Source organism: Acanthochromis polyacanthus, chromosome 17 (genome assembly GCF_021347895.1).
Source record: "Acanthochromis polyacanthus isolate Apoly-LR-REF ecotype Palm Island chromosome 17, KAUST_Apoly_ChrSc, whole genome shotgun sequence".
NCBI classification, from domain to species: Eukaryota; Metazoa; Chordata; class Actinopteri; family Pomacentridae; genus Acanthochromis; species Acanthochromis polyacanthus.
In genome coordinates this window covers 26,776,969-26,791,605 of record NC_067129.1, presented here as the reverse complement: position 1 = coordinate 26,791,605, position 14,637 = coordinate 26,776,969, and the positions used below count along the sequence as shown (strand labels likewise).

The 14,637-nt window shown below is 39.8% G+C and overlaps 2 protein-coding genes across 2 annotated transcripts in view; one reads left to right on the top strand and one right to left on the bottom strand.

Moving 5' to 3' along the window:
• Positions 1-3,641, top strand: part of csf1rb (colony stimulating factor 1 receptor, b) — a 30,336-nt gene extending 26,695 nt beyond the window's left edge. The window contains exons 19-22 of the mRNA XM_051937893.1: positions 2,435-2,534; positions 2,609-2,735; positions 2,904-2,991; positions 3,066-3,641. Of these exons, the coding sequence (XP_051793853.1) occupies positions 2,435-2,534; positions 2,609-2,735; positions 2,904-2,991; positions 3,066-3,118 (368 nt within the window). The 3' untranslated portion in view covers positions 3,119-3,641. The remainder of the gene's footprint in view (positions 1-2,434; positions 2,535-2,608; positions 2,736-2,903; positions 2,992-3,065) is intronic.
• Positions 3,642-5,360: 1,719 nt separating this feature from the next.
• On the bottom strand, positions 5,361-10,847 carry LOC127530635 (keratin-associated protein 16-1-like). The gene is made up of 3 exons (XM_051937895.1): positions 10,053-10,847; positions 9,481-9,612; positions 5,361-5,468 (listed from the first exon to the last, which is right to left on the bottom strand). The coding sequence occupies exons 1-3, from the start codon at positions 10,820-10,822 to the stop codon at positions 5,426-5,428; spliced, it is 945 nt and encodes a 314-aa protein (XP_051793855.1). The 5' UTR covers positions 10,823-10,847; the 3' UTR covers positions 5,361-5,425.
• Positions 10,848-14,637: the final 3,790 nt, after the last annotated feature.

Here is a 14,637-nt window from a genome sequence, read left to right as displayed (position 1 = left end):
TTGCATTATGAATGGAAGTCAACCTTTTTTTAACAGCTTTGTCATGGTTAGCAATTGTGTCGAGAATTGCCTTGAAGTGCCCTTTATTATCTGAGTCTGCAGACTCATGGTGACCTCTTTGGGCCATGTTTTGAGTGTTGTTTTTATGTATTCCTGATTTTCTTTGATCTGTCTGTTGTGCTCCTTGTTTAAGGCATTGACCAGTGTTGCATTAGCTGCTGCAGCTCTCTGATAGTCCCGCCATGTAACCATGGCTTGTTTGTGTCGCTCAGACCTTGCATGCAGTGCAAACCCCCCCGCTTTGTAAGATGCTTTCTTCCAGTTTTTGAAACCAACTGGTGAGTCAAAGACTGTGTCTGGGCTGTTGGGAGGACTAAAGTGTCTGCAAGCGTAGCAATATGCAGAGTCCAGCTGTTTGGAATATTCAAGCCAGGGGTGGATGTGGTACCAGGCTGCTTTGAAGCTCCTCCTCCTGTCCCCCATCAGGGTCCTGGGAAATGACTTTAGGTCCGGCTGCATCGGTGGGTCTTTACATTTGCTGATGTCTGTGGAGAAAGACAAACCGAATACATGTAAACATAACTTCTGCATGGACACAGCATATAGCACTCACACACCGCTTCACTGCGTATATTTATTAATGCTATTTATTAATTCTATTTTTATTGTATTCAGTACGTTCTTTCTTGTATTCTAAGGCCTGACCAGGGACTAAGATTGCAAATACGGTGAAGCTAGATGCATCACATTTTCCCATTTTTAAAGGTAACGTTGTATGTATCGTACCTGTTAAACATTAAAATAAAAAGTAACACACACATTAAGCAGGCAAATGTTCTTTTCACATCAAACCTGATGGTCCAGAGCTGTAGATGCACATATATTCTCTGTCTGTCTCACACTCTGCTTGTGTCTCACTCTCAGCTTCTTCCCTCTCAGATCTTCATCTGCCTCTCTTTCCTGCTCTGTGTCCTCTCTCTGAAAATCACTGTCTCTCAAGTCCTCTGGCTCTGTCCCTGTGGCGCTCTCAACACCATCATTTGGCTCTCTCTCAGTGTCTGCTGATGCCCTTGTCTTTTTGGTGCAGAAATAGGACGAAATGTCCTTTTTTCTCTTCATTTTGAACTATAGACACAAAGCAATGGAGAGGAATACACAACACTTAAGCAACCCAGTGTATAAATGACATTATAATAGGCTGCTGTTGTGGGCTTGCTTGGCTTTGTGTTGTGTTATGTTTAACTGACGTGAGCTAGAACCATGCAATCAACTCAAGCTGACATTAACGCCTGGTATGGCGGGCTGCTATTATAATTTATAGTTAGTCAACAACATTTCTTTACCTGAAGTCTAACCTTGGAACAATACAATACTGTTCGTCGTGGTTCTGGCTGCCTCTCGCCGGGTTGCTTTCATAAAGGTTGCTTCGCGCTCGTCTTTGGTCAGTGGTGCAACGCACTAAAGTATCCGACGAGAATGTTAAGCCGCACGCAATGGTTCCACCTTCTGCGTCGGTGTGGGGAAGGGGGGCCACAGGGGGGTCCAGACTCACTGCTGCAGTGGCACTGGCCCCTGTTGGCCCCTCCTCAGAACCGCCAATGCCTTCATTATTGCTTTATTTTACATTTTTTTAATGCCCATGGAAAATCAACTTTCAAGCTGTGGAATCAACACTTTTTCTCTGCAGATTCCTGGTGGGTCTAATAGATGATTCATACAAAGTAGAAGCTAACATGTAAACTGATCCATAGTTTCCTGTTCTGGTGTACAGCTCTGGCATTAAATCTAATACATATATAGCTGGTAGTAAAATTCAAACAGTGTGTAGAAGAACAGATCAAGTAAAGTGAGGATGATGCAGAGCAGACTGGTGGAAATGAGCAGCTGGAAGCAGAGGACTGGAGGAAGGTCAGCAGCAGCATCCCACAGTGGACATGATGGAGACTGGACCAGCTGGTGGAACATCAACCACAGATCTGAAGCATCCAGCTCTGGGACCAGGGACACTCGGAGAAATAGCACAGGGGGAAACAGAGTGAATGTACTGCAATAACGGTATACATATTAAATGTAAACGTAGATAGAGAAGGACTCAGTGCGTCAAGAGAAGTCCCCCAGCAGCCTATAGGCCTATAGCAGCATGACTAGGGGCAGAACGAAGGGACGTCCAAGAGGAAGACTCCAGCTGACCCCCTCAGGATCACCCAGTCAGCCCTAACTAGAAGATCTGTCAAAAAGGAACGTTTTAAGCCTGGTCTTAAAAACAGAGAGAGTGTCTGCCTCCAGAACCCAAACTGGGAGCTGGGTCCTATGGGTACTCTGATGTGACATCATAGTGATGTCACACGTCTGCATTCGGTCACGTGACTTTGCTCTGGTCTCATTGGAGGAGCTTTCTGACTCCTCCCCCTCCTCTCTGTGTTCATCTGCCTAGGTAAGAGCCCATACCCCAACGTCTCCGTGGATACCAACTTCTACAAGATGATCAAAGATGGCGGCCACATGCGGCGTCCAGACTTCGCCCCTGCTGAGATGTGAGCAGGTGATCAGCTGATCTAGGTGGGCGGAGTCAAATGACTGAGTGTGACACAGCTCACTTGTGCTGCAGGTATCACCTGATGATGCTCTGCTGGAGCCTGGAGCCCAGCGACAGACCCACCTTCAAGACGATTGGCCAGCTCATCAGCAGACTCCTCCCCTCCAACAAAGAGGCGTCATCACATCACAGCAAGCAGGTGAGGTCCTGAGTAGTGTCTGACAGGTGCTAAATGTTCCTGAGCCCTGAGTAGTATCTGACAGGCTTTAAAATGTTCCAGAGCCCTAAACGGTGTCTTAAAGGTGTTGAAACGTTCCTGAGCCCTGAGTAGTGTCTGACAGGCATTAACTTCTTCTTTTATGGTCAGGTGGCATACCGGAACATCAGCGAGTGCTCAGAAGAAGAGGAGGAGGAGGTCAGAGGAGAAACGCTGAAGAGAAGAGAAGGAGAAGAAGGTGAGTACTTCAGAAACTGTTCCAAGAAACATGAACACATCTGGAGTGACCTCACTTCCTGTCCTGCTCCTCAGAGCGCCACGAGGACAAAGAGGCGGAGCCAAAGAACATCTACCAGCTGTCATGATCCACTCGTTCAATCAGAGCTCTCTGAGATCAAGATGGCATCATGTGACCAACGAATAACGAACATTCAAAATGAAGCTTATAAACGCCAACAAACAGCTGATTTACTGAGAGTTTACCAGAAAAAAATTAAAAGTATAATTTCTGATAAGTTGAATAACTAATTCTGTAAATGATTTAAAGATATCGACCAACTAAACTGTTTATTGTTTAATCTTTGAAATCAGTCATGAATGTGATCATTAATCAGCATCTTAATCTCCTGAACTCTGTCAGGTTCTGAGCTTTTCAACCAAAATGAAAGAATCATTCTGTTTAAAAACATTACAGGAACCTCTAATAGAACCTCTGTGACCATGAACCAGTGATTGTTTAATCAAACTCTGTAGAATCTTTAAATCGTTTAAACTTCATGAACGGATGTTTTTTATTAGTTGTCGTTCTTCTGTGAACCAGGATCCTCTGATGTTAGGAACTCATCCAGCTTCTGGGTTTACTCTGGAAATAAATTCTGACCAACAGTCGACTGGTCATCTTCCTGACATCAGTACAGGTGATCACAGGTGACCTTCTGCCTCCTCAGGTTGTAGATCCAGATGTGTGCAGTTAGAGGAGATAAAGCTGAAGAACATCTTCTTCTAGGAGACCTCTGTGATCCAGACCGGACCTAGTTTGGTTCCTCAGTCAGTGAACTAAAGGTTTGATGATTCTTCAAAAGAAATATTTGAGGCTGATATGCAGCTACTGACCTGAACCCTACTGACAACCAGAAGTTTGGTCCTCAGAGCTTCAGCAGAAGCAGCAGGACTTCTGAAGACATCTGACATGTTCAACAAGTGAAACAAGTCCAGCTGAGTTCAGTTTCTGAAGGAGCTAGTGTTCAGTTAAAGAGGCCATATGTCCAGGTGTGGCAAACATCTGACAAACATCTGGCAAACACATGAGGAATATCTGGCAAACACATGACAAACATCTGGCAAACACATGACAAACATCTGGCAAACACATGACAAACATCTGGCAAACACATGACAAACATCTGGCAAACACATGACAAACATCTGGCAAACACATGACAAGCATCTGGCAAACACATGACAAACATCTGGCAAACACATGAGGAATATCTGGCAAACACATGAGGAACATCTGGCAAACACATGACAAACATCTGGCAAACACATGAGGAATATCTGGCAAACACATGACAAACATCTGGCAAACACATGACAAACATCTGGCAAACACATGACAAACATCTGGCAAACACATGACAAATATCTGGCAAACACATGAGGAATATCTGGCAAACACATGAGGAATATCTGGCAAACACATGACAAACATCTGGCAAACACATGACAAACATCTGGCAAACACATGACAAACATCTGGCAAACACATGACGAATATCTGTCAAACACATGAGGAATATCTGTCAAACACATGAGGAATATCTGTCAAACACATGACAAACATCTGGCAAACACATGAGGAATATCTGGCAAACACATGACAAACATCTGGCAAACACATGACAAACATCTGGCAAACACACGACAAACATCTGGCAAACACATGAGGAATATCTGGCAAACACATGAGGAATATCTGTCAAACACATGACAAACATCTGGCAAACACATGAGGAATATCTGGCAAACACATGACAAACATCTGGCAAACACATGACAAACATCTGGCAAACACATGACAAACATCTGGCAAACACATGACAAACATCTGGCAAACACATGACAAATATCTGGCAAACACATGACAAATTGTCACAGCTCCCTTCTCCTCTGCCCTGTCTGTCTTGCTGTCTCCCATCTGCTCCTCTGCCCTGTCTCTCCCCCTACAGCTCGGTGCCTGAGTGGAGTCTAGCTTCTCAGCTGACTCCACTCAGGCAATCAACCACCTCCACGGCTCCCGGACAGCTGACAATCATCTACCTGATTACACACATCTGCAATAAGTACCAGTTCATCCTTCCACTCCCTGCCAGATTGTTAAACAAGAACCATGCAATTCAGCTGTCCGGAATCCCTGCTGTCCTCCTTCCCCTCCGGCTCTCCCCAACCCAAGTCATCACCGGTTTTTCTCCTGCCTGGACCCCCCGTTCCTGCCTGGACCCCCATTCCTGCCTAGACCCCTGCTCCTGCCTGGACCCTTTCTGCTTCTGCCTGGACCCCCCGTTCCTGGACAAAACCCCCCACTTCACCAGCCACTCCCCACTCTTGCAATAAATCACTCTAAATCTCCTCTGGTCTTGGTAGTGTGGCTCTCTGCTCGGGCCCAGCCCTCCCTAGTTCGTGACAACAAATATCTGGCAAACACATGACAAACATCTGGCAAACACATGACAAACATCTGACAAACATATGACAAATATCTGGCAAACATATGACAAACATCTGGCAAACACATGACAAACATCTGACAAACACATGACAAACATCTGGCAAACACATGACAAACATCTGGCAAACACATGACAAACATCTGGCAAACACATGACAAATATCAGTGTGGCAGTTGCCCCTGCCACTGGTGAAACACCACACTAATACACCACACCATCACTAATTTCACAGACCACATGTTAGCCAGGTAGCATGCTACTGCTAGTTTGGTGGGTGCATACACTAAGCTGCATTTAAAATGTTAGTACCTTGCCTGTGCTATTTGTACCACATAAGGTTCCACAGAAACACATATACACAGAATATGATGGTTGTGAGGTTGAAGTTTGCTCATCAAGAAGTTGTCCTTTCTTTTCTTACCACAGAGCTTCCTGGTGCTGGGCAGTGTTAAAGGACCCGAGTATGATTTCAGGCTGTCTTTTATAGTGCCTGAGTAGGAAGTAGGGAACATGCTCAGTTCATCTCACTGAACCATACCAACGGATGGAAGTGTAAAATGAGTTGAAAAGTCTTTCCGGGCTTGAGAATTATGGGAATGCTTGACCTGTAATGTGTGGTAGATGTAAATAGTTGGTTTCAAGGTATTTAGGTGGAAAGAAAATGTGTTTGATTGCTTTAATTGATTTAATTTAAAGATGGTATGGTCCAATGGGAGGGGCCTAGCCTTTAAATGGAGGGGATCTCCACTGCCCAGTCAGTTGGGGGAAGGGCTGTGATGCTGAGTAGACCTGTTGCTTATTCTTGTACACCTGACTTCTATTTGAGGAGCAATAAAAATTCTACATTTTTTTTTCATCTAAAGGACGTGATGCTGCCATTTCTTTTACATTTTGAGGTATATCTACACCACTTTTCCAGTCAGCCTTTCGACCTACTGCCCTCACTTGTGATTAGAGTGTGACAATCTGGCAAACATATGAAAAACAAATGAGGAATATCTGGCAAACATATGACAAACATCTGGCAAACACATGACAAACATCTGGCAAACATATGACAAATATCTGGCAAACATATGACAAATATCTGACAAACACATGACAAATATCTGACAAACACATGACAAATATCTGACAAACACATGACAAACATCTGGCAAACACATGACAAATATCTGACAAACACATGACAAATATCTGGCAAGCACATGACAAATATCTGACAAACACGTGACAAATATCTGGCAAACACATGACAAACATCTGGCAAACATGACAAATATCTGACAAACACATGACAAATATCTGACAAACACATGACAAATATCTGACAAACACATGACAAACATCTGGCAAACACATGACAAATATCTGACAAACACATGACAAACATCTGGCAAGCACATGACAAATATCTGACAAACACATGACAAATATCTGACAAACACATGACAAATGTCTGACAAACACATGACAAACGTCTGGCAAACATGACAAATATCTGGCAAACATATGACAAATATCTGACAAACACATGACAAATATCTGACAAACACATGACAAATATCTGGCAAACATATGACAAATATCTGACAAACACATGACAAATATCTGACAAACACATGACAAATATCTGACAAACACATGACAAATATCTGGCAAACATATGACAAATATCTGACAAACACATGACAAATATCTGACAAACATATGACAAATATCTGACAAACATATGACAAATATCTGACAAACATATGACAAATATCTGGCAAACACATGACAAATATCTGGTAAACATATGAAATATCTGGCAAACACATGACAAATATCTGACAAACATATGACAAATATCTGGCAAACATATGACAAATATCTGGCAAACATATGACAAATATCTGACAAACATATGACAAATATCTGGCAAACACATGACAAATATCTGGCAAACACATGACAAACATCTGGCAAACATATGACAAATATCTGGCAAACATATGACAAATATCTGACAAACACATGACAAATATCTGACAAACACATGACAAATATCTGACAAACATATGACAAATATCTGACAAACACATGACAAATATCTGACAAACACATGACAAATATCTGACAAACACATGACAAATATCTGGCAAACATATGACAAATATATGACAACACATGACAAATATCTGACAAACACATGACAAATATCTGACAAACATATGACAAATATCTGACAAACACATGACAAATATCTGACAAACACATGACAAATATCTGGCAAACACATGACAAATATCTGGTAAACATATGAAATATCTGGCAAACACATGACAAACATCTGACAAACACATGACAAACATCTGGCAAACATGTTACAAATATCTGACAAACACATGACAAACATCTGGCAAACACATGACAAATATCTGGCAAACATATGACAAATATCTGACAACCACATGACAAACATCTGGCAAACACATGACAAATATCTGGCAAACATATGACAAATATCTGACAAACACATGACAAACATCTGGCAAACACATGACAAATATCTGACAAACACATGACAAACATCTGGCAAACACATGACAAACATCTGGCAAACATATGACAAACATCTGGCAAACATATGACAAATATCTGACAAACACATGACAAACATCTGGCAAACATATGACAAACATCTGGCAAACACATGACAAACATCTGGCAAACACATGACAAACATCTGGCAAACACATGACAAATATCTGGCAAACATATGACAAATATCTGACAAACACATGACAAATATCTGACAAACATATGACAAATATCTGACAAACATATGACAAATATCTGGCAAACACATGACAAATATCTGGTAAACACATGACAAATATCTGGTAAACATATGAAATATCTGGCAAACACATGACAAATATCTGACAAACACATGACAAACATCTGGCAAACATATGACAAACATCTGACAAACACATGACAAACATCTGGCAAACATATGACAAATATCTGGCAAACACATGACAAATATCTGACAAACACATGACAAATATCTGACAAACACATGACAAATATCTGGCAAACACATGACAAATATCTGACAAACACATGACAAATATCTGGCAAACACATGACAAATATCTGGTAAACATATGAAATATCTGGCAAACACATGACAAATATCTGACAAACATATGACAAATATCTGGCAAACATATGACAAATATCTGGCAAACATATGACAAATATCTGACAAACATATGACAAATATCTGGCAAACACATGACAAATATCTGGCAAACACATGACAAACATCTGGCAAACATATGACAAATATCTGGCAAACATATGACAAATATCTGACAAACACATGACAAATATCTGACAAACACATGACAAATATCTGACAAACATATGACAAATATCTGACAAACACATGACAAATATCTGACAAACACATGACAAATATCTGGCAAACATATGACAAATATCTGACAAACACATGACAAATATCTGACAAACACATGACAAATATCTGACAAACATATGACAAATATCTGACAAACATATGACAAATATCTGACAAACACATGACAAATATCTGGCAAACACATGACAAATATCTGGTAAACATATGAAATATCTGGCAAACACATGACAAACATCTGACAAACACATGACAAACATCTGGCAAACATGTTACAAATATCTGACAAACACATGACAAACATCTGGCAAACACATGACAAATATCTGGCAAACATATGACAAATATCTGACAACCACATGACAAACATCTGGCAAACACATGACAAATATCTGGCAAACATATGACAAATATCTGACAAACACATGACAAACATCTGGCAAACACATGACAAATATCTGACAAACACATGACAAACATCTGGCAAACACATGACAAACATCTGGCAAACATATGACAAACATCTGGCAAACATATGACAAACATCTGGCAAACATATGACAAATACCTGACAAACACATGACAAACATCTGGCAAACATATGTCAAACATCTGGCAAACACATGACAAACATCTGGCAAACACATGACAAACATCTGGCAAACATATGACAAACATCTGGCAAACACATGACAAACATCTGTCAAACATATGACAAATATCTGACAAACACATGACAAACATCTGGCAAACATATGACAAATATCTGACAAACACATGACAAATATCTGGCAAAGATATGACAATTATCTGACAAACACATGACAAATATCTGACAAACACATGACAAACATCTGACAAACACATGACAAATATCTGGCAAACATATGACAAATATCTGGCAAACACATGACAAACATATGGCAAACATATGACAAATATCTGGCAAACACATGACAAACATTTGGCAAACATATGACAAATATCTGACAAACACATGACAAACATATGGCAAACATATGACAAACATCTGGGAAACACATGACAAACATCTGGCAAACACATGACAAACATCTGGCAAACATATGACAAACATCTGGCAAACATATGACAAACATCTGGCAAACATATGACAAATACCTGACAAACACATGACAAACATCTGGCAAACATATGTCAAACATCTGGCAAACACATGACAAACATCTGGCAAACACATGACAAACATCTGGCAAACATATGACAAACATCTGGCAAACACATGACAAACATCTGTCAAACATATGACAAATATCTGACAAACACATGACAAACATCTGGCAAACATATGACAAATATCTGACAAACACATGACAAATATCTGGCAAAGATATGACAATTATCTGACAAACACATGACAAATATCTGACAAACACATGACAAACATCTGACAAACACATGACAAATATCTGGCAAACATATGACAAATATCTGGCAAACACATGACAAACATATGGCAAACATATGACAAATATCTGGCAAACACATGACAAACATATGGCAAACATATGACAAATATCTGACAAACACATGACAAATATCTGGCAAACATATGACAAACATCTGGCAAACATATGACAAACATCTGGGAAACACATGACAAACATCTGGCAAACATATGACAAACATCTGACAAACACATGACAAACATCTGGCAAACATATGACAAATATCTGACAAACACATGACAAATATCTGGCAAAGATATGACAATTATCTGACAAGCACATGACAAATATCTGGCAAACACATGACAAATATCTGGTAAACATATGACAAATATCTGACAAACACATGACAAATATCTGGCAAACATATGACAAATATCTGGCAAACACATGACAAATATCTGGCAAACACATGACAAACATCTGGCAAACATATGACAAATATCTGGCAAACATATGACAAATATCTGACAAACACATGACAAATATCTGACAAACACATGACAAATATCTGACAAACATATGACAAATATCTGACAAACACATGACAAATATCTGACAAACACATGACAAATATCTGACAAACACATGACAAATATCTGGCAAACATATGACAAATATCTGACAAACACATGACAAATATCTGACAAACACATGACAAATATCTGACAAACATATGACAAATATCTGACAAACACATGACAAATATCTGACAAACACATGACAAATATCTGGCAAACACATGACAAATATCTGGTAAACGTATGAAATATCTGGCAAACACATGACAAACATCTGACAAACACATGACAAATATCTGGCAAACATGTTACAAATATCTGACAAACACATGACAAACATCTGGCAAACACATGACAAATATCTGGCAAACATATGACAAATATCTGACAACCACATGACAAACATCTGGCAAACACATGACAAATATCTGGCAAACATATGACAAATATCTGACAAACACATGACAAACATCTGGCAAACACATGACAAACATCTGGCAAACATATGACAAACATCTGGCAAACATATGACAAATATCTGACAAACACATGACAAACATCTGGCAAACATATGACAAACATCTGGCAAACACATGACAAACATCTGGCAAACACATGACAAACATCTGGCAAACATATGACAAACATCTGGCAAACACATGACAAACATCTGGCAAACATATGACAAATATCTGACAAACACATGACAAACATCTGGCAAACATATGACAAATATCTGACAAACACATGACAAATATCTGGCAAAGATATGACAATTATCTGACAAACACATGACAAATATCTGACAAACACATGACAAACATCTGACAAACACATGACAAATATCTGGCAAAGATATGACAATTATCTGACAAACACATGACAAATATCTGACAAACACATGACAAACATCTGACAAACACATGACAAATATCTGGCAAACATATGACAAATATCTGGCAAACACATGACAAACATATGGCAAACATATGACAAATATCTGGCAAACACATGACAAACATTTGGCAAACACATGACAAATATCTGGCAAACATATGACAAACATCTGGCAAACATATGACAAACATCTGGGAAACACATGACAAACATCTGGCAAACATATGACAAACATCTGACAAACACATGACAAACATCTGGCAAACATATGACAAATATCTGACAAACACATGACAAATATCTGGCAAAGATATGACAATTATCTGACAAGCACATGACAAATATCTGGCAAACACATGACAAATATCTGGTAAACATATGACAAATATCTGACAAACACATGACAAATATCTGGCAAACATATGACAAATATCTGGCAAACACATGACAAATATCTGGCAAACACATGACAAACATCTGGCAAACATATGACAAATATCTGGCAAACATATGACAAATATCTGACAAACACATGACAAATATCTGACAAACACATGACAAATATCTGACAAACATATGACAAATATCTGACAAACACATGACAAATATCTGACAAACACATGACAAATATCTGACAAACACATGACAAATATCTGGCAAACATATGACAAATATCTGACAAACACATGACAAATATCTGACAAACACATGACAAATATCTGACAAACATATGACAAATATCTGACAAACACATGACAAATATCTGACAAACACATGACAAATATCTGGCAAACACATGACAAATATCTGGTAAACGTATGAAATATCTGGCAAACACATGACAAACATCTGACAAACACATGACAAATATCTGGCAAACATGTTACAAATATCTGACAAACACATGACAAACATCTGGCAAACACATGACAAATATCTGGCAAACATATGACAAATATCTGACAACCACATGACAAACATCTGGCAAACACATGACAAATATCTGGCAAACATATGACAAATATCTGACAAACACATGACAAACATCTGGCAAACACATGACAAACATCTGGCAAACATATGACAAACATCTGGCAAACATATGACAAATATCTGACAAACACATGACAAACATCTGGCAAACATATGACAAACATCTGGCAAACATATGACAAACATCTGGCAAACACATGACAAACATCTGGCAAACACATGACAAACATCTGGCAAACATATGACAAACATCTGGCAAACACATGACAAACATCTGGCAAACATATGACAAATATCTGACAAACACATGACAAACATCTGGCAAACATATGACAAATATCTGACAAACACATGACAAATATCTGGCAAAGATATGACAATTATCTGACAAACACATGACAAATATCTGACAAACACATGACAAACATCTGACAAACACATGACAAATATCTGGCAAACATATGACAAATATCTGGCAAACACATGACAAACATATGGCAAACACATGACAAATATCTGGCAAACATATGACAAACATCTGGCAAACATATGACAAACATCTGGGAAACACATGACAAACATCTGGCAAACATATGACAAACATCTGACAAACACATGACAAACATCTGGCAAACATATGACAAATATCTGACAAACACATGACAAATATCTGGCAAAGATATGACAATTATCTGACAAGCACATGACTAATATCTGGCAAACACATGACAAATATCTGGTAAACATATGACAAATATCTGACAAACACATGACAAATATCTGGCAAACATATGACAAATATCTGGCAAACACATGACAAATATCTGGCAAACACATGACAAATATCTGACAAACACATGACAAATATCTGGCAAACACATCACAAATATCTGACAAACACATGACAAATATCTGGCAAGCACATGACAAGTATCTGTCACGCTCAGGGGTAGGAAGCGGTGCAAGAACTCGGATTAAGTGTGCTAACGGTTCTTTATTGCTAAAGGAGAGGAGTGGTTGGTGGAGGAAGGGCTGGCTGTGGGGGTTTGCAGAGCTGGGGATCTCGGCTGAGTTTTGGCTGAGGTTCAGGGCTTGGTCTGGGCTGTGGCTCCGGGTTCCGTCTCGGGCGGGGTTCGGTTCGTAATCGTGGCTGTGGGTTTCCCTTGGCTTTGGTTCTAGGCTCGGCCTGGGTTGTGGTTCGGGTCGTGGTCGTGGCTGTGGATTTCTCTGGGCTGAATACCTGTGCGGTGTCCGGGATTCGTTCAGGCTGAGCCACGGGAACTGAGAAGGTAGACAGAGAACAAGAGAATTACTGTTCGTTGACTTCAAATCTGATTTCGGAATATCTAGACAAGGATTCATATGGCATGGGCTTGGCTGGCGAGTCACTAACATGGTAGTCGTATAACAATCCGGCATCGAATGAAAGTCTGAACCAGCTTTTATTGTCAGCGAGGTGTGATGGTGAATCGGAAACAGCTGCTCAGCCCGCACTGCACCCTTGATGAGAGGAGTGACCTCAGCTGATGCTGAAACCACTCTGACCTAATTAGGGGAGAGAGAGTTGGACCAAAGCACAGCACAGACAAGCACAACATGGCACAAAAGCAAGGCTTGGCCTGGAAAACAACACAAAACCAGGAAAAAGTCCAAAAAACCCAAGCAGGCAGGCCGAGATCCATAACAGTATCTGGCAAACACATGACAAACATCTGGCAAACACATGACAAATATCTGACAAACACATGACAAACATCTGACAAACACATGACAAATATCTGACAAACACATGACAAATATCTGGCAAATATATGACAAATATCTGGC